The 20,420-nt window shown below is 41.3% G+C and overlaps 1 protein-coding gene across 1 annotated transcript; it reads right to left on the minus strand.

The window, feature by feature from the left end:
* Window positions 1–2,205: 2,205 nt before the first annotated feature.
* On the minus strand, window positions 2,206–14,884 carry CREG2 (cellular repressor of E1A stimulated genes 2). Its single transcript, XM_066577743.1, has 4 exons — window positions 14,396–14,884; window positions 11,337–11,506; window positions 9,783–9,896; window positions 2,206–4,472 (listed from the first exon to the last, which is right to left on the minus strand). The coding sequence occupies exons 1-4, from the start codon at window positions 14,846–14,848 to the stop codon at window positions 4,331–4,333; spliced, it is 879 nt and encodes a 292-aa protein (XP_066433840.1). The 5' UTR covers window positions 14,849–14,884; the 3' UTR covers window positions 2,206–4,330.
* Window positions 14,885–20,420: the final 5,536 nt, after the last annotated feature.

Below are 20,420 nucleotides of genomic sequence, written 5' to 3' on the forward strand. Positions count from 1 at the left end.
TTCTTCAGCACCAGCTCAGCTAATCAGAGCAATCTCTTGCTGGAGGCGGGGTTTTTAATCCCTGTAAGGGTGACTACCCACTACAGTTTTTTTTCACTGCGAAATTCGCAGCGGTTTTTTTTCTGCAGGGGTCTATGGGACTTGTAATGTTAAAATTGCGATTGCGCAAAATCGCAATTTACCACGAAATCGCGATATTAACATTACAAGCCCCATAGACCCCTGCAGAAAACAAAAATGCTGCAAAATTTGCAGTGAAAAGAAACTGTAGTGGGTAATCACCCTTACTAGCAATAAGTGCTCTGTCGGGCCTGACAACTGCAGCAGCGCTGCGGACGACACCTGCTAGGTGAGTAGTGCTTTTTTAAAATCAGCTTCCTTGGCTGCGATTACAGCTGTGCTGAAAACGCAGCAAAAATATTGTCAGAAACGCATGAAAACGTTCTGCAAACGCCTGTGTGAGGGGGGGGGGGGGGTTTCACATCTGCACTGGGGATTCCATTTTCCTGCTCCATTCAGGCTGAATGGTTCTGTCTCTGGACGGAACTGAACAGCGCAGGGTGGACTACATTGACTATAATGGGATCTGCCCGTTTTCTGCCCAACTGGACAGCTCTTTGATGGTGGAAAAAATGCTGCATGCAGCGCTTTTTCTTCTGTGATGGAACCACCGGCCAGAAATTCTAATGCAGATGTGAATCCGGACTTACTTAGACATCTGATTTTAATTTAGCAGCTTAATTAGAAGTACTAAAGGACAACAGTTCCTTCTATAAAACATAATACAAGCCAGCAAAGCAAGTACCAGAGGCTTTAGGAATATTCATAAATGTTACTTGTTAAAATGTATCCAAAACTTGCTGTTTGTTATGAAACTGTTTTACTTACTAAACATACAAAAGAAATTTGTAGAGAAGACTACAAACAGAAACAATTGCACAGTGTGCAGTATAGCAAAGCATTAAGCAACATAAAGCAAATCTGTCACCAGGGTGAGTTCTCTTTGAATTAGGTTAAAGTGGATGTAAATATGTCCACTGAGCAGCCCAATAAACTACAAATTGACCTGGTGCTTTTATCAAAAAAAGGAAGAGGGGGGTTCTATCCCTGTACTAAGAGGAAGAGTCTTTGTTTAAGAGTCAGAAGGCAAGGGATTCACTTCTCCCTTTCGGTATTTCAGATGTACAGCAGGTGGACATTTTATAGATTCAGTTTTACACTTGTTAGGATGTTCTACAGATTACTATATCAAGGGGAAATGCTGCTGTTGGTTTTACATACTACTGTACTTTTGGGCTTCATAGTGCAGAAGGACCAAGGCTGATTGATATATATATCTGTGGGAAAGGTTTCAATATAACTTGCAAATTATTGATTAAATTCCTGCTTGGTCCAGTGGGCATTCTCACTCACTGACACATAAATAGCTATCAATCACTTGCAGGATCATCTACTCGACTCAGAGGCATAGCTTGAAGCTTCTGGGCCCCAATCAAAAATCTGTAACAGGGCCCCCAACTACAATGCTTTATTCATAGTACTGGGCTCCCTATATGGAGAAGAGAGGCCTTATGCATCCCCTGCATCCCCTATAGTTACGGCCATGACTCGACTCCCATGTTAAGGGGCAGCAGGGATTTATATTACATTATGCAGCATCTTTCCCCACAAAACTATATACTGTATAAACCTACTCAGTTCCTCCTTCTCTGTGACATATTGCCTTCATGTAAGACTGCATGTGACAAGTTTGCTTAAAGTTTGGTCTCACACGGCTGAAAAAATTGAGCAAGATTTGTGAGTTGTGAGACGCACAAATCTCGCGTGAATATGAACCCCATTCTTTTGAATGGAGTCATAACTTTTCAAACTTTTCTCGTTCCTCAGAATCCATTGTCCATTGATTTCAATGGGACCTTTAATGCCTCGCATGGTTCCCGCATGCTGTGTGATGTGCACGCAAGTGCGATTTCCCATTGAATTCAACGAGAAATACTTCCAATCCTCTATTGTGTGTGAAACTCACGCTAGAGGAACGGAACTTCACAGATGCGATTCATTTTTGAATGAAAAACACCTCACATCCATGGGTAAATCGCTCATTCACAAGGATGATATCGTGCCGTGTTTCACAGCCTGATATTCCACTCATCCGTGTGTCGGTAGCAGATTTATACTCTCAAAGAAAAACCTTAAATCCTTACCAGCTTTTCCAAGAATCCTTGTTTCTCATAATAACATATTGCCCAAAGAATGGGTGTAGGGCCAATTAGACCAGCATATGTTTTGGTTTGGTGCTTTGGTTATGCATATTCTAACACTGCAGTTGTTAGGTACCTTGAATACTTTTGGCTACTTTCAGACAGCAGTATTTTGGTCCGTATCATTTTTATTTCTGGTGAGCTTTCTACCCACCTCTAGTCTTGGCTTCCAAATGACCACAATACTGTTATGTGAAAGTGACCTTCATAAGATCACTAAGTATCCAAGTGAACAAAGAGGTTCTGTGTTTTCTATGTACTGTAGATCTGAAAACATGTTACATTCATGTGTATTCTTTACAATCAATCACATTCACAAAACAACACGCTTTGGGTAGTTGCATCATTTTACTTGGCATTGGAAATGTTGCTGTCTAAACAAGGCAGTTTTGAGTTTGTATATATTTAAATTTTCTTCATTTTCAACAACATACTTAATGGATGATCTAAAGAGCACTAGGCTCTCTTCACACTAGCATCTTTGTTACTGACACATCTATTTTTCAACAGATCTGCACTGTTACCAACAGACCCCATTAATTTAAATGTATTCAGTTGGAGTTGTTCAAATGTGAACAGAGCTTCATTTGATGCTCCTCTATGTTGTGATGATAATCATTTGGATACTGCGGAAAAGTGCAGACAATCTAAAGGTAATCTTTGCTTTTGTCATAATACAGCACCCATTTTGCCATTGAGCACTGAGAGGGCTTATACTCTGTTTACCCACCTTTTAAAGTTCTAGGAGGCACTTCTTGCATGGATTGAGAGCTAAATTTTGTCTCTGTGGTCATCACTTAGCTAATATACATAGTTATTATTTTATTGTGCCAACTGGCTGTATATGTTCAAGTTGATTTCAGGGAAGTGTATTGAACAAGAAGCACTGTACAGAAGAGATCTTAGAATGTTATGCCAGGCGGCTGTAGAGTGCATTAAGTGGTCATGTGAAGGATGCTGCTTGTTTAGAATGCCCACTCTTTATAGATGGGGCAACAAGTGGAGTGTGAAAAAAACTTTGAGAGACAACACGTATATTGTGCCCTTTGTTAAATAAAATATTGAACTTTTACAAAAATTATATTTTTATAATGGATTCCATTAATTCTCTTGCCCATGTAGAAGAAGACATTTACATATAATTTCAGATTAAGGGCCCTAACTCACCTGTGTCTGGGCTCCGTTTGGGCTTTCCTTTCTTTTGCAGCAAAGAAATGGAATTAAAAGGGAAAAAAACGATCCTTTTTTTCACCATGGGGTTTCCAAAAAGTAGAAAGCAATCGGAAAGATTTCTGTTTGCTTCTGTTCTGCTAGTTTCCTTTTTTAACAGAAAAATAGCGCAGTGTGCAGCACTTTTTTTCCACCCGAAAACCAGAAACCTAACAAAACAGAAGCAAACTGAAACCTTTCTATTTGCTTTCTATTTTTCTGAAACCCTATTGAAATCAACGGTGGAAAAAAAAAGATTTTTTTTATCCTTTTAATTCCATTACTCTGCTCCAAAAACAGAGCACAGGGAAGGAAAGCCCCAACTGAGCCCAGACACAGATGTGAAAGGTCCCTCACTGACTGTATGCAACTGCATTTCGTTCCTATTGGATTTAATTTAATACAGAACAGTAATGACTTCAATGATAATTTTTATGCCCATATAAAAAATGCAATCAACGACAAATGAGTTTTATATAAAAATGTTACATTTACACGATAGAACAGGCCTCACCTGCCATCAGGTATTTAGGTGACCATAGATTCTCATACTGGATATTTTACATTTTACTGCCATGTATAGACTTTGAGCATTTTTGCCTTAACAGATGATTATGACAAATACTATTTTTGTTCATGTTAGAATTCAAAGGTTTTAGCACATATCTGAGTACACACATCTGATGTACCTTGTGAAGCACATTTACAGTTATTATCTGTAACAGAGGCAGACAGCGACTGCTTAAATGCAATAACACTCTTGGTAAGTAGGTAGATGTCAGGCTTTCTGTTGCCATGTTATAGACTGTGTCAAGTGTATGGTCATGCTATGTAAAAGTGAGGAAGAAAAACGTTCCGTCTCATTTTGGATTCACTTTGTAATAATCTTCCAGTGGGAGGCCATACACACCTCCATAACAGTCTGTTACATAGATGTGCTCTATGTTTATCTTCATTAGGATGCAATTGTAACTCTGAGACCACTTTCTCATAACAGGATGCCTGTGAAAGATAGAGGATAGAAATGACTATTTTTTGTTTGGGTTAGAGAATACGTCAAGGGCAAAGATTTTTCCAGGTTTCGGCCTTGGTTAACAAGGTCAGAATTGAAATGTTAAACAATAAATAGCCGAGAAATGTAACAAATTTGTCACAATGCAAGCAGATTTTTAATTTAACTCTCTAGCTCTCTTACATTGCATGTCATCCCTCTCCCTCACCCTAAGGACTCATTCACACGAGTGTGCGCTGGTGCATACATAGGTGCGCACAAAACCGGCGCGCCCACGTACGTGCACAAACACGTGTGAATGCAGGTCCGTGCAGCATTGTTTTCAATGGGGCCGCAGCTGCTGCCGGTGGCCCCATTGAAAGCAATGGTCTGCTGGCAACTCCTGCAGTGATTTTTAGGGAAGGGCTTTAAATATAAGCCTTTACCTGAAAATCATCCCTAGCTCGTGTAAAATATATAAAAAAAAAAAATACTCACTTCTCCGGCACTGTCGGGGCTCGGTGCGCCTTCTCTGCTTGGTCCCCGTCGCTGTAGTGAAGTTCTTTCAGCAGGCGGGGATTTAAAATCCTCGCCTGCTGAAAGGGCTGCGTCTAATTCGCTGAGTGCTCAACCAATCACAGGCAGCACTCAGCCATTCATTGAATGACAGCTGGGTGCTGCCTGTGATTGGTCACAGCACTCAGCCAATCACAGGCAGTGCTCGGCCATTCATTGAATTCAATGAAAGAACTTCATTACAGTGCCGGGACCCAAGCGGCTAGACGCACCTGAGCCCCGGCAGTGGCGGAGAGGTGAGTATATATATTTTTATATTTAAAGCCCTTCCCCGAAAATCACTGTGGGGGTGCCAGCATCCTATTGCTTTAAATGTGTCCGCTGGCAGCAGTGGCGGCCCGATTGAAATCATTGGCAGAATATCGTGATCCTCTGCCACAGCTCTGGCAGGGGATTTTTTACTTCTCACGGGGATTGCCATCATTACTAAATACTGTGATAGTGTTGTCACAGTATTCAGTGGCAAGGGGAATATTGATGCACAGCACGGACCTATGGTTCATGCATGTCCTATGTTTTGCAGGTACGTGCGTTTGCCGCCTGTAAAACACGGACATGTGAACACACCATAGGGAACCAATGGTTCTAAATAGACGCGGGGTTTTGTGCGCACCTATGTACACACATAAACACGCTCGTCTGAATGAGGCCTTATGAGTGGGCTGATTATGGCATCCCACACTTGCATTACACATGTGGACGCTGTTTTTTTCTAACACAGAAAGCAGAGAAAAGAAACAAGCATTTTTTTGTGGGTTGTATTTACACAGTGCGAGGGTGATATAGGTCTGAGAAAATCGGACCAATATCGCATTCATTTAGGCTGTATTTACACGGACGAGAAACTCGTGTGAGTTCCATCTGATGCGATATGGATGGAACTTGCACGAGCAAATAAACCATTATTTTTAATGTGTTTATACACATGTCCGATTTCTCTCTGAGAGTTCAATGTAGAAAAATTGCAGCATGTTCTATTTTTGGGTGATTCTGTTCAAGACTTGCTGATTATTTTCTAAGGATATGGGATAAATGCATCGCACTCACATGTGATTTGCATGTGTGTGCAATGTTTTTTTTCCATTTAGGCTGCCTTCACACGGGTGATAAAATTCATGCGATATTTGTGCATTTTGAGATGCACAAATCTCGCACAAATTTTAACCCCATTTTTATGAATGAGGTCTAATACATGAGCGATGTTTTCCTGCATGGCATTACATTGCAGTATATTCAATCTTGTTGAGTGCTTTTGCATCCCAGCGCCCATTGTTTTCAATGGGGCTGGCGACTGCATCGCAAGGTCTCCAATTGAAAGCAATGGTAGAAATTCCACGATCTGTGACAACCGCGGCGGAGGATCACTTCTTCCCCGAAGTGACGCAAGGCTATTTTGCCATGAAAATGGCTCACATTCCTGGGTATTTCACATGGTAAGGGAGCGCGATATGGAAGCGGGATTCAAGACCCCACATTACGCTCGCCTGTGTGAAATTAGCCTTAAAGGAGATGTCCCGCGCCGAAACGGGTTTTTTTTTTTTAACCCCCCCCCCCATTCGGCGCGAGACAACCCCGATGCAGGGGTTAAAAAAACCACCCGCACAGCGCTTACCTGAATCCCGGCGGTCCGGCGTCTTCATACTCACCTGCTGAAGATGGCCGCCGGGATCCTCCGTCTTCGTGGACCGCAGCTCTTCTGTGCGGTCCACTGCCGATTCCAGCCTCCTGATTGGCTGGAATCGGCACGTGACGGGGCGGAGCTACACGGAGCCGCTCTCTGGCACGAGCGGCTCCATAGAAGACTGCTGAAGACCCGGACTGCGCAAGCGCGGCTAATTTGGCCATCGGAGGCCAAAAATTAGTCGGCACCATGGAGACGAGGACGCTAGCAACGGAGCAGGTAAGTATAAAACTTTTTATAACTTCTGTATGGCTCATAATTAATGCACAATGTACATTACAAAGTGCATTATTATGGCCATACAGAAGTGTATAGACCCACTTGCTGCCTCGGGACAACCCCTTTAAAGTACTAGAACAATATGAAGTTTTTTCATATGTGAAAATTGCACATACTGCAATATGATGCAATTCGCTTTTAAAACTAAAATGTATCGCAATTGCAGACAAATCACAGGTTAAATGAGTGCGATGTAGGCCCAATTTTCTCTGACCTATATCGCACTCACTCGTGTAAATACAGCTTCAACCTGGGAGTGTGATGCGTTTTGGCTTTGAAAATGATGAAACGCATGAAAAAAATTGTATGTTGTTCTATTACTTAAATTGAAAAAAACACACACATGGCATGCAGGTACAATGTGTCCTTTTTAAAAAATCTCCTACCGGAAATAGTGGGCGATTCTTGAACAGAATCCCCAAAAATAGGATATGCTATGATTTTTTTATCTCAGATTCATGGCTGGAGTAAAAAATTCCCCATATGTATAAACCAATGGAAAATGATGGGTTCTTTACTCATGTGAGTTCTGTCCATATGGCATCAGATGGAACTCGCAAGAGTTTCCTGCCCATGTAAATACAACCACATTGTTCAGCTAGGTAGCAAGTGGCAAAGGGCTCATGTCCATTGGCAGGTCAACCCACAGCGAAATCCTACTCTACCTGCGGCTGGTGAACCTGATACTTGTCTGGGTCTTCTTTTTTCTGTATTGCAGTTGGGTGCAGAAGTGCCGTCTGGCGCTCATGCACAGTACAGTTTGTTTATTCTTCAAACTCCTGCTTTCCCATGGAATCCACGGCCCGTCCACAGTGTCAACTGCAGATGGGGCCGTGGATCGGATGGCTTCCCTTGACTTTAAGAGAAAGCTGTCCGAACGGAATCCGCACTACAATGGAGCATGTTACGATTTGTTTTCCGGACCCAAAGATTCGCAAAACAAATCCACATGCTTTAATTGAGGTGCAGACTCCCATGCTTCCCTATGGGCCGCATTTTTTGAGCATTGTCTGCTCTATTTTAGGGCGTTTACGTGTTTTTCAATGTGATGCATTGCCCATTGTAATCAATGGGAAGCGTTTTTAACACTGTCAAAAACATAGTAGAACGTGGTTTACAGCATAAGGCCTTAGTCAGACGGGCGTTTTTTCGCATGATTTGCGGATCGCATGACGGATGCGCATCCGCAAATCGCGTGACCGGTGCCCGAAAATTGCCCGAAAATCTGCTCCTAGCCGCGTTTCATTAGAAACGGGCCGGAGCTGTCCAGCGCATTGCATTCAATGGAGCGGCAATACAGCCTGCTCCATTGAAAGCAATGCGCTGCGGGCGAGTGTGGGATGAATTGTCGGGAAGGGCTTAAATATATAAGCCCTTCCCTGCAATTCATCCAGAAAAGTGTTAAAATAAAGAATATATATATACTTACCTGCTCCCGGCAGCCGGAGTTCCGCGCGACCGGCCTGCAGTGGGTGTGAAGGGGGTGTGAGTCAGACCTGCCCCCTGATTGGCTCAGCGCTGAGCCAATCAGGGGACAGGTCTGACTCACACCCCCTTCACACCCACTGCAGTACGGCCGCACGGAACTCCGGCTGCCGGGAGCAGGTGAGTATGTATATATTTTTTATTTTAACACTTTTCTGGATGAATTGCAGGGAAGGGCTTATATATTTAAGCCCTTCCCGACAATTCATCCTGCGCTCGCCGGCAGCCCATTGCTTTCAATGGAGGCGGCTGTATTGCCGGCTCCATTGAATTCAATGGGCAAACATTGTTCTTCTCTGCCACAGCTGTTACAGCTGTGGCAGAGAAGAATGATTTGTCTTCTATATGTTCTCAATGGGGTCGGCGCTGCTGCCGCCGGCCCCATTGAGCGCATATAGAGAAGAGAACAGGAATCGCTGATCGCAGATAGGTGCGATCTGCGATTTCTGTCCTATAATTTATCGGACGAGCGCATAAAAAGCGCTCATGTGTCCGATACCATTGCAAAGCAATGGTTTTATAAAATCGCCGGACGCATGTGCATGTGCAAATCGCGGCAAAAAACGCCCATCTGACTAAGGCCTTATACTGCTTTTCTGAATGCAGTGTTCTATGCGCCTGGGAGGAAAAGTGAAGGTGGTGACATCATCGTCTTTCTTTGCCTACGTTGATACTGCGCTAAAAGTGCACTTATCAACGCAGACAAACGCTCGCACTGAACGCTGTACAAAGCAGCTCTGCCCTAGTAAAAACATTGCGTTTACATGCTATTGTCTGTGTGAGAGCGGCCTTACAATTCTTTGTTGGAATAAAAGTATATATGTTTTGCAAGCCTGGTGTCCACATCGTACTCTGATTCTGGTGTTTCCTGCCCTTATTGCGACACTTTGGCCATTGCTCTAACTACCAGTTTATTAATCATTGTACAGTTTTCCCTATGGCTGGAAATCCTCTTTACAGGGATTGTCTGGGACTTTGAACATTTTTTCTACTGATTACCTATCCTCGGGATAGTTATCAATAGATGATCAGCGAGGGTCCGCCGCTCAGGATCCCAACTGATCAGCTGATTCCCAGTGCTGCTGTCAATGTGGTCAGCGCTGGAAGCAGGTACCGCTGATAACATTGCCGCAGCCTGGTTTGATACTGAACAAACAGCTCCCATGGAATTCAATGCTGACAGCAGCACCAAAAATTAGCTGATCGACGGGGGTCAAACACGCCCAAATAACCAGACAACCCCTTTAAGCTAGCCTGGCCATACAGTATTCATTATTTTATGTTAACACAAACTTAGTACCTGGAATACAGTGCTTTCTTGGCAAAATCTGCTCCCTCTGGTTGTACATTCACCATTTGGCCTATCAGTGTTAGTGCAGCACACTGTGGATCCTGTGGATCTGTGGTAGTCTCTCTGTAAAGATAGTAACAGCAAAAGTCTTATTTCATTTCTTAAATATAAAATTAATACCTTAACAGTTTTTTCTATACTCTAGAAAATAATGCTATTTTTGTAAATGTTTTTGAACAATTCTAACAAATACAAGGTAAAGGTGTCTCTCCATTAGACCAAATAAGGAAGACGGAACCACACCATTGCAGCGCCACCTATTGAATGGCAGCATTGCTGCAAATCATTTTCCGACCCTTTATACAGGTCTTTGTAATAATGATTGGAAATTGAAAACCAAGCCAGAATCCATACACAGACAGCTGTTTTGGCGGGATTTGCCCCCATCAGTGTGCAGTAGAATTCTGGTTTGGCTGGTGAGAGGCCTATGATGTGGGTCGAGAGGAGTAACATCACTCCTTAAGGAGAGCACCTAGAAAGTGAGTTCGGAGAATTATAAGGCCATTTATATTCCTCTGGGAAATATACGCAAATAAGGAAGATGGAGCAATAGCTCTGCAGCGCCACCTATTGTATGGCAGCATTCCTGCAAATCCATGTCTGACTCTTTATACAGGTCTTCCTTATTTGCATATATTTCCCAGAGGAGCATGGATGGTCTTATAAGTCTCCTCACTCACCTTCTAGGTGCTCTCCTTAAGGAGTGATGATACCCCTCCATTAGATACCAACTCCATTAGATCAGTTTCACATAAGCCTATTGCGGGTGCATAACAGAAATGTGTTCCAATCTAAATGTGGATTTACTAACCCGAGCTCAGATCATCATAGGAATCTATGATCAAGTGAGTCATGGCTCATTCATACAAGCTTATATGCACAGTGTAATACGCAGTGAATAGAAACCATTGATTTCAATCGGTTTGTTCACTTGAGTGTATTTTTTCACGTGGAATGTCCCATCATGCTACATATTATAACACAGCAAATACGCATGAACATGTTAATTTGCTGCATATGTTAAATCTCCATAGCCTATAATAGTGCATATTATGTATATTATATGCACTGAAATAAGTCATGCTGTGTTTTTTTCACACGTGTGAAATCAATAGGCTTTAAGTATATAAAAAATACGCTCGTAATTTGCAGGCAAAATCTGCCCATGTGAGTGAGCCCTTCCTTGGACTTGCACTGTGTATAGTCATTCCTGTGCTACTTTATCTTTCAACAACTTACAGTATGGTGGTGTCATCCAGTCAGAGTATGGTGGTTTTGCGCAGTCACGTAATAGTGATGGTTTTGGTATTGTGGAAATATTTAGTCCCTGTATTTATTATTATATAGGGGTAGGACTAATCTACATATATAGATTTCACATTCTGGTACAGCATGGTGCATCCTGTATTTTACAGAAGAGCCCAGCACTTAACATCAGGACCTCACTGGGTACTAGACAGCAATGCCTTGTGTAAATGTCACTTCCTATTTTTCTTTTGTTACCTGCAAATATCACCATCTGGATCTGCAAAAGTGAAAGATACAACTGGATTCTTCATCAAATCTGTAATGAAGTTTGACTTTGGAGTAATATAAAAGTATGGCACTCCAGTACTGTTATCCATAGGGCCATCACTGGTTAACAGAACTTGCCCAAAAGGCATTCCTTGTATCTAAGAAGAGGACAAAAGAAGGTGACACATACAACATATTTCACAGAAATATTACATCTGCTTTAAAGTATTTGCTTGCTGAATTGTACCTTTGATTACAAACAACTTTTCCTAAATCAATAGTACAAACACATATAAGCAACTTTGTAATGGGTCTTAGCGAAAAATGCTACTTTCTCCACTTATCAGGCTATCACACAAACACACACACACTCACTGCTTTCTTAACTCTTCACTGTACAAATTCAGATTACTTTTGTCCATAGAAGTATAAAGAGAGAGAGAGAGAAGAGGGAGGAGAAAGCAGATGTAGGAGAGAGAAACACACACAGAGACAAGGCAGAGACCCTGCTTCTCAACGCTCTAGTAAGTATTTTTTTATTGTCTAAGGCCTATTTACAAGCAAAGATAATCATTCAAAAGATTGAGCTATTGAGTTTTGAGCTATTATTTTGCATAAACTGCTAATGGACACTAATGTCCATTAGCAGCTTATCACCTTCATTTGCATGTAAATGAGCCGGTAAATAGGTGGTCTGTTCTCTGCATTCAGCTCCTTTGTTATGCAATGTAATCAGCGCTCCCATTGACAATACAGCACCATGGACAGGAAGCATAGTATGCGGTCTGTGTTATCTTCTCTCCGGCTGAACGATGGATTTTATGCTCACCTAAAAATCATCGTTCAGTCGAAGAGTGAAAGATGAGAGTATTTGCACACAATGATTATCGCTCAAACTATGGCTTTTGAACGAATTTTGAGCAATAATCGTTGCGTGTAAATGGGCCTTTACACCAGTGTGGTATTCACAGCTAGGCTACTCATTAATGCAGTATAATGTCATTCATGTTGCTACTGTTTATTATCAGAAGTATACATACTTATAATAAATACTCTAACCATCTACCAACGTCAAGGTGACCAAGCTTTCAGATGGGTCCTAATGCTAATACCAGGTGATTTAATCTCAACCTGCCTCTCAGAATGCTCCTCTCTTGGGACTAAGCCTACAAATAAAACCAGGGAAGGTAGGATGCCATTTATGTGGTCCAATAAGAGGGACAGAAGGTAAATGGGCGGCAGGCGTGCACGACCAGATGAAAGCAGCCAAAACTCCACAATATTTGTAGAAAAAGGTCAGCACTTCCCAATAGAAATCTATAGTTGCACATTAAACCATGTCTGCAACATACAATAGAAGCTAAAACCAGAGAGGAGCAACAACATTAAATAATGCAAGGTTCTTGGTATATAATTTGATCAAATCATAAAACCACCTAGTATTAGCGGGCCCATCTGAAAGCTTGGTCACCTGGACGCTGGTAGATGGACCGATATGATTTGATCAAATGATATACCAAGAACCTTGCATTATTTAATGTGGTTAGAGTATTAATTATATGTATGTATACTTCTGATAGTAAATGTATTTTGCGTGCTGTTGCCACTCTTTAGTTTCTAATTCCATTAGTTGTCCAGATCCTGTTGAATACCTTCAATGGTGCGTAAGATTACAAAGAGTGTTCTGCGCTCACCGCCACCATAACACGGCTCATCAGCCACATCTTAAAATCTGCACTCTTCCCGCTTGTCGCATGTTGCATATGTACGGCATTAATTTTGCGCACGTAGAGAACACTGGCCTCTATTGCGTGTAATACGCAGCAAAATAAAAGGTGCTGCATTCTTTTTTGCACATTTATAACACACAATGAATACTCGCCAATGTGAATGGATCAATGAAAATCAATGTGCTTCCATGAAATTACGCTCGTGTGAGCCCGGCCTTACAGTTATTCATTTTCTAGCATGTTTAATGGTAACAAAAAAAACCAACAAAAATAGTGCCCGTTATCTTACATATTATGCTCACAAAACATTTCCACATAAGTCAAAATTTTCTGATTGAAGTTTTCTATGTGCATGCAATGCTGTAAAGTAAATATGTAGAACTCCAGCTCAGACAACATGGCTGCCCCTATAATCATGTAGGGAAAATAGAATAACAAAAATGTACTATAAGAAAATAACATATCAGAGATAACAAATGTACTAGTACTATAGGTGATAATTGCACACTACCTGTGTGTGCGACTTGCGTCTAAGAGGTGAGTCCGTTTGCTGTCTGATTTATGCAGAAGCATCACCTTGACATTTCCAATGTCTTGTCAATAAACTGTCAAGTGGACTGAAAATCTGTCAGTGTTTATGTCCTCATAGGCCTATATTGGTCCATGTGCTATTCTGTTGGCCTTCCGCACACAGCCCAAAATATGCTAGTGTGCGGAGGGCCCTGAGACCATATGCCTATTCGATGCAGCTACATTTTACACCATACATAAGCATTTGTGCTAAACATGCTTTCAGCCTATTTCTTGAATGTTTGTTTCAAAATAGACAACTTTGCATTAGTTTGCAATACAAAAGAAACAGAATTGAAACATTTTAGTGAATGCCTCAAACTGGACTGCCTCTTATCTTAGCACAGTCTTCAATAACCCTAGTGAAATATACTTACACATTTGCTTTTCTTACAGTAAATAACTCCTGTAAAGCTCAGAATTTGGTGTCTCGTAATTGTTATATGCTTTTTTTTTTGGAATACCAAAAAATGCACTCTCTCATCTAGGCTTAAACATCAGCGGTTTGCTGAGAAATATTTTGAAAGTAAAATAAAAAGGTAAAATAAATTAATCTGAGATAAAATAATTGATCCCCGAACATATACTGGAGTACAACAGTATCTGTGTATCTTTAAAGGACCATTAAACGGTAGCAAATCACCATGCAATGTATAAAACGAAGGGCAGATGTAGAGCAAGACAATGAAAAGCTGTCCATCAGCAATGTATGAATGTAACTGCACATTGCAGACACAAAGCACTTACATTCTCCTGGGTGAAAAGAGTTGACAGGGTCCCCCATTTGCTTCTGTGGGCTAATATTCTGGCATTTGTGAGCAGCTTGTGCTGGAGGGCAGCTAGAGAAGAGGGGCTCTCGGTGACTGTGCTGCTCTCTCTCTTGTAGGAGAACATCCTGGATGGTGAGATCATCTGTTTAGACACATCAGGCCCTGGCCTGGACTTCATCTCCCTTTCCTCCTTGTAAGCTGAAGCTGGATAGCTCTGCTTCCACATGCTGATCGTGTCTTCCAGTAATGCTGGTAAAGCTTCCTCAGTGGAAGAGCTGTCCAGTTCTTCTTCCACCTCATTCGTGACTGACCATGACACTGAATTTACAATCACATATCCGTGAGAATGGCATAGTAAACTGCATCCCACCAGCCATAGCATGTAAGATGCGCAAGCAGTTGTTTTGCAATTGAAACCAGATACAGACATTTTGTTCCAGGCAAATGATGCTGGGTTCTACATTCGTCTTGCTAAGTCAAGGAGGTGTTTTCGCCTGCAAGTCCGTGAGCACCATCTGCTGGGCAGTTTTACATTTTTCACAGCTTTATTTTTGTTTTCTAGATTTTCCACCTTCTCCAAACAAAGACGGTATAAAAAAAGAATAGTAATTCTAATATACGCTAAATATAAAGGCTTAAATATTTCAGATAGTCCATCAGCAAAATAATTTTGAATAATGCCCTTATAATAATAAACTCAACACCAAATACTGAAACTCTACAAAAGCAGTATATCAGAAAGGCATAGGTGTGCAAGTTTTAGCACATCAAATGAGGGAAATGACATACAGGGGTAGCACTGCGGCAGCATGAAATGCCCTTAGACCAGTAGAGGGATGTTTGCTCCAGTAAGAAGGGGAATAGGAGCACAGGGCAGGCTACAGAGGTCATGATAGTGGGAGACTATTGTCAGGAGGACAGACAGGGCAGACTGGAATCATTGAACGGTGTGTTGTTTTCCTAGTGCGCGGTTTAACACATCGTAAATCGAGTTGACAGATTACTGGGAGGGGCTGGTGAGGATCCAGGGATCATGGTATACATTGGCACTAGAGATGAGCGAACACGTTCGGCTCCGCCCCTTTTTCGCCCGAACACCGAACTTTGCGAACACTTCAGTGTTCGGGCGAAAAAGTTCGGGGGCCGCCGTGGCAGCGCGGGGGGGTGCGGCGGGGAGTGGGGGGGAGAGGGAGAGAGAGAGGGCTCCCCCCTGTTCCCCGCTACTGCCGCCCGCGCCGCCGCGCATCTCCCCGCCCCCCGGCGGCACCCGGACACTTACGCGCGAACACTGCAGTGTTCGGCAAAGCCGGTGTCCGGGTGCGGATGTGTCCGTAACGGACACGTTCGCTCATCCCTAATTGGCACCAATGACAAAGTTAAAAGCATGTGGAAGGTCCTTTAAAATGATTTCAGGGAATTAGGCCGTAAGCTTAGGGCAAGGACCTCCAAAGTAGTATTTTTTGAAATTCTACCTGTACCACATGCCACACCAGAAAGACAGCAGGAGTTTAGGGAGGTTAACAAGTGGCACCAGAGTTGGTGTTATTTAGTTTCTGCCAACAACTAATGATAATTACCTTTTTCAACTTGTACAGGACCCAACTACAGGGATGGCCATTTTGGACTTAATACTGAACAACAGACCTGACAATAACAGGGGTTCAGGTTGGGGGACACCTGGGAAATAGTGACCATAATATAATAAATTTCCCCTTGTCTTTCAATAGGGAGTTTTACCGGGGAGCTTTAGGAAGGCAAAGTTCAACAGGCTTAGAGATGGGACAATGTACTCAGAAATAGGAGTACAGACAGTAAATGGGAATATTTTTAAACTATCTTAAATACTCACTATGAGCAGTTCATACAGCAGTTAGGAATAGGAGAAAACTAATGTGGCTCAATTAAGCTGGGCAATAAAAGGGGCTATAAATAACAAAAAGAAAACATTTAAGTTACTAGAACAAGAAGACAAGGCAGAAGCACTAAAAACATGTAAGGAAAAAATTGCAGATAAAAGCAGCAAAAGTGGAGACAGAGAGACTCGTTGCTAGAGTCAGTAAACCTAACTCTAAAATATTCTTCAATTATGTAAATAGTAAAAAGATTAATACTGGAAGTGTCAGTCTGGGTTTATGAGGAGTCACTCCTGTCAAACCAATCTCATCAACTGCTATGAGGAGGTAAGTTCTAGACTGGACCGTGGAGAGTCACTGGATCTTGTGTATCTGGCCTATTCCACAGTGTTTGATACTGTGCTGCATAAAAGGTTGGTATATAAAATGAGATGCTTCGTCTGGGTGAGAATGTGTGTAAGTGGGTAAGTAACTGGTCAGTGATAGAAAGCAGAGGGTGGTTATAAATGGTACATACTCTGATTGGGTCACCGTTACTAGTGGGGTACCACAGCGTCTGTTTTGGGCCCTATTCTTTTTAATATATTTATTAATGAGTTTGTAAAAGGATTGCGCTGTAAAATATCAGTATTTGCAGATGATACAAAATTATGTAAAGTAATGAACACAGCCAAGAACAATATATGGTTGCAAATGGATCTGGATAAGTTGGGGGTTTAAGGAAAAGTGGCAAATGAGGTTTAACACTGCTAAATGTAAGTTATGCACATGGGTAAGGAAATAAATATATGTCACAATTACACTCTAAGTGGCAAAACAGTGGGTAAAACTGACATGGAAAAGGACGTGGGGATTTTAGTTAACTGTAAACTGTATTGGAGCAACCAGTTTCAGGCAGCTGCTGCCAAAGCTAATAGGATAGTGGAGTGCATCAAAAGAGGTCTAGGGGCACATGATGAGAACATTGTTCTTCCTCTTTACAAGTTACTGGTCAGCCCACACATGGAATATCGTGTACAGTTTTGGGCTGCAGTACTCAAGAAGGACATATCAGGTTCAAAGACGGGCAACTAAAGTAATAAATGGAATGAGTGGACTACAATAACCAGAGAGGTCATTACAATTGTGGTTATTTAGTTTACAGAAAAGACAGGTAAGGCACGACCTAATAGTTATGCCCAGTTGTCCACATGCTTTGATTACAATATGCTCTAAAAGCCTTGCATTTTTATATGGTTAGTAAATACAGTATAATAGTTATGCAAATTCATTCAGATATTAAATGGATAAGAGTGCTGAGGTAGGTGTTTTTCTACTGTATTATCGCAGCCATGCTTACGTGTACCTACGCATTTAATTTTTTTGTAAGAAGTGTTGACTGAATTTATTTTTTGTTGCATTTGCATTTGTGGAGGAGTGCCTGCCTCCATATTTCTTGTGTACCCTATTTCTCCATCTGTCCCTTTTTTAGAGTGTATAGCCTGGATCCTACTTTCCCTCAATGTATTGGAGGCTCAGGCCCAAAGACAGGCGAGTCATTTTAGAGTAGGTTCCCATATGAATGAAGGTATCATGGACGTGGTAGATGGGCCCACTTGTTTTGATCAAAATATGTGCTAAGAACCTTGCATTTTCAGGTGGTTAGTTAATATAATGGTTATGAAAATTTGCTCAGAGTTTAAAAGTGTATGAGTGCTGAGGCATGTGTTTTTGCCGTTTCAGGATAATAGGCCGAACTGGATGTATGTATGTCTTTTTTCAGCCTTACATACTTTGTAACTATGTATATATACCCCCCACCCCGGTAAATTTTGCCCAAATCCTAGATAACCCCTTTAAATGCTCACAAACTTTTCAACAAATTTGTGATTATGTGATTGCCAAAGTGCTAACTAGTTAAAATGCTTAACACTTTATTTACCTACCATAATGTTTTTATACTGAAAAAATTTCTCCAAAGTACTTTGTAGTAGAGACTCCATTTGCTGGACACTGACTGTTGTCATGTGCAGTATTATTCTAATAATGGAGACACTGAGAGGGATTAAAGGGAATGGAGGTGGGGATTTGCTTGCTGTTGTCTCATGCTGCCCATAGAAGTATATGAGAGGGATGGAGGAGGGAGCTCCTGGAGCCTGAAAGGAAACAGAAGCAGAGAGACTCACACAGAAGTGCTGCTTCAGGAAGAAAGCAGGTGCTGCTAAAGCTAATTATAGATGATATAATATATGTCTAACAGCTACTGAAATCATACCTACACTGCTGTATAATGTCCCTCGTGCTGCTATTATTTATGACGGTGTGCTGCAGAGTGATAGGGAAAAGATATTGTGCTGTCCTATGTATGCAGTGTATGGGAGACATCATAGCCACCACACTCCACCATCAGTTTAGGAAAATTTAGAATTAGGAATGAAGGCTGAAGAGAGGGAAAGTGGTGAACAATCCCTTTTACTATTCATATAACAGCCAGAAAGTTTTATTCTTCATGTGTGCACACATGGCAGTTTATTCTTTAAAGTCAAATGAAAAGGTAGGTATGCTTTAACATCCTAATACCTTAATGTAAGCCTAATTTTAATGGGCCTCATTAATATTCATGAGCCACAATATATTTCGTATTGACAGAAATATGAAAGATTAGTATTAAATTAGATCCAGACTATAGCTTTCCTGCCTGGTTGTGTAAAACTTCAAATATATTTTGCATTGTCTTGCTATTGTGGAGATATTCCTAGTGCCAAGCTAAATTCATTTTTTTAAGAGAGCAATATCTCTTCCATTGATTGTTGCAGGTCTCCACCAGACAGTCTGTCTACAATTGATTTTGAGCAACTGTGCAATTCTAATATATAGTTAACCAGTGACTGCTGTAAACTGCAGATGAACAACTTTGTAACCATATATAATGGCCATGGAATTTGGGAAGACAGGTGGGATTGTTACAGAAAGATATTTGTTGACCCATAATTACTCCAATTTGCTAATCTTCGTCTGAAGCTCTCAAAATCCTGAGCAATTCAGTTTCTGCAGTCACACAATTACAGGACAACATTTCAAGTCCACTATTGCTGAGATATCGCTGTCGCTTGTGTGAAAGAGGCCTTGTAGTTGGGAAAAAGTCCCTATTCGTGATCACTATATCTCATATAGGTCTTTAGGTTACGCCCCATAAAATTTCACCTATGCATCTGTGAATTATATTTACTTTTTAAAAAATATTTTTTTATAAATAATTCTCAGTAATTTTTTAATGTTTCCACTAGAGGGCATCAAAATGCAGTGCTAGAAGAATGATACACGGAGACAATGACGCTTCCAAAGATCATGATAAGAATGAATACTACGTTTTTTTAGCTAACATAAGCTAACATATTTGAAATATTTCGTATGAGAAGGTCAGAGAGGTGTATATGTACACTGCTTGTGGTTATGGTTGTCAGCGGATTAAATCAGCTGTTGGTACAGATCTACAAATCACGCAGTGTTATAAAACAGAGTATTGTAATCTAATTCTTGTTTTAACAAAGAATGATATAAATACAGTGCAACACACGGATACATGAGAATGTAACGTATGCATGCACTGTACGTAGCTTCACTATTCTGCAAAGAATGATTATAACAGCTGGACAAAACTGAAGATCCAAGTAGTCACTGTGTCTAGAAATGTATCAGTGCCGCTTTACATTTTATGCTGTTTTCTATCAATGTCTTATGGTTGGCCATTAAAAATGTCAAGTTGGCTCCTGAAGTAGTATTAGTGCAATATATCTATCAAATCATTTGATAAAAAAGTTATGAAAAATATGTAGCTCTCTGCATCAGGATTCTCTCTATAAAAAAAACAAACAAACATGTAACAAATACTGGTGCATCTTACCGGAACTAGGGGTAGAGACGGGTTGGCCAGCCAGAGTGACAGGAAACACCCACATAATGCCCCTCCAGGTTAAGGTTAGGGTTAGTGTTAAGGCTATGGATGTCCTCACTAAGGCCCCCCGCCTTAGGCTTAGGGTTAGTGTTAGGCATGTGCTCACCACCCCCCTTAGACTTTAGGCCCATTTAGACACAACGATTATCACTCAAAAGACATCTTTTGAGCGATAATCAATGTGTGCATTTACACGGCAGTTTGAGTGACAGTTT

Source organism: Eleutherodactylus coqui, chromosome 1 (assembly GCF_035609145.1).
Source record: "Eleutherodactylus coqui strain aEleCoq1 chromosome 1, aEleCoq1.hap1, whole genome shotgun sequence".
NCBI classification, from domain to species: Eukaryota; Metazoa; Chordata; class Amphibia; order Anura; family Eleutherodactylidae; genus Eleutherodactylus; species Eleutherodactylus coqui.

What these genes read in the sequence shown, in the direction of transcription:
- CREG2 (XM_066577743.1), bottom strand. Translation starts at nt 14,848, where the DNA reads ATGTCTGTATCTGGTTTCAATTGCAAAACAACTGCTTGCGCATCTTAC. An exon ending in CCAGATGGTGATATTTGCAG is followed by an intron (nt 9,897 to 11,336) that starts GTAACAAAAGAA and finishes CTATCTTTACAG; the next exon opens with AGAGACTACCACAGATCCAC. An exon ending in AAGAAAGCACTGTATTCCAG is followed by an intron (nt 4,473 to 9,782) that starts GTACTAAGTTTG and finishes TATCTTTCACAG; the next exon opens with GCATCCTGTTATGAGAAAGT.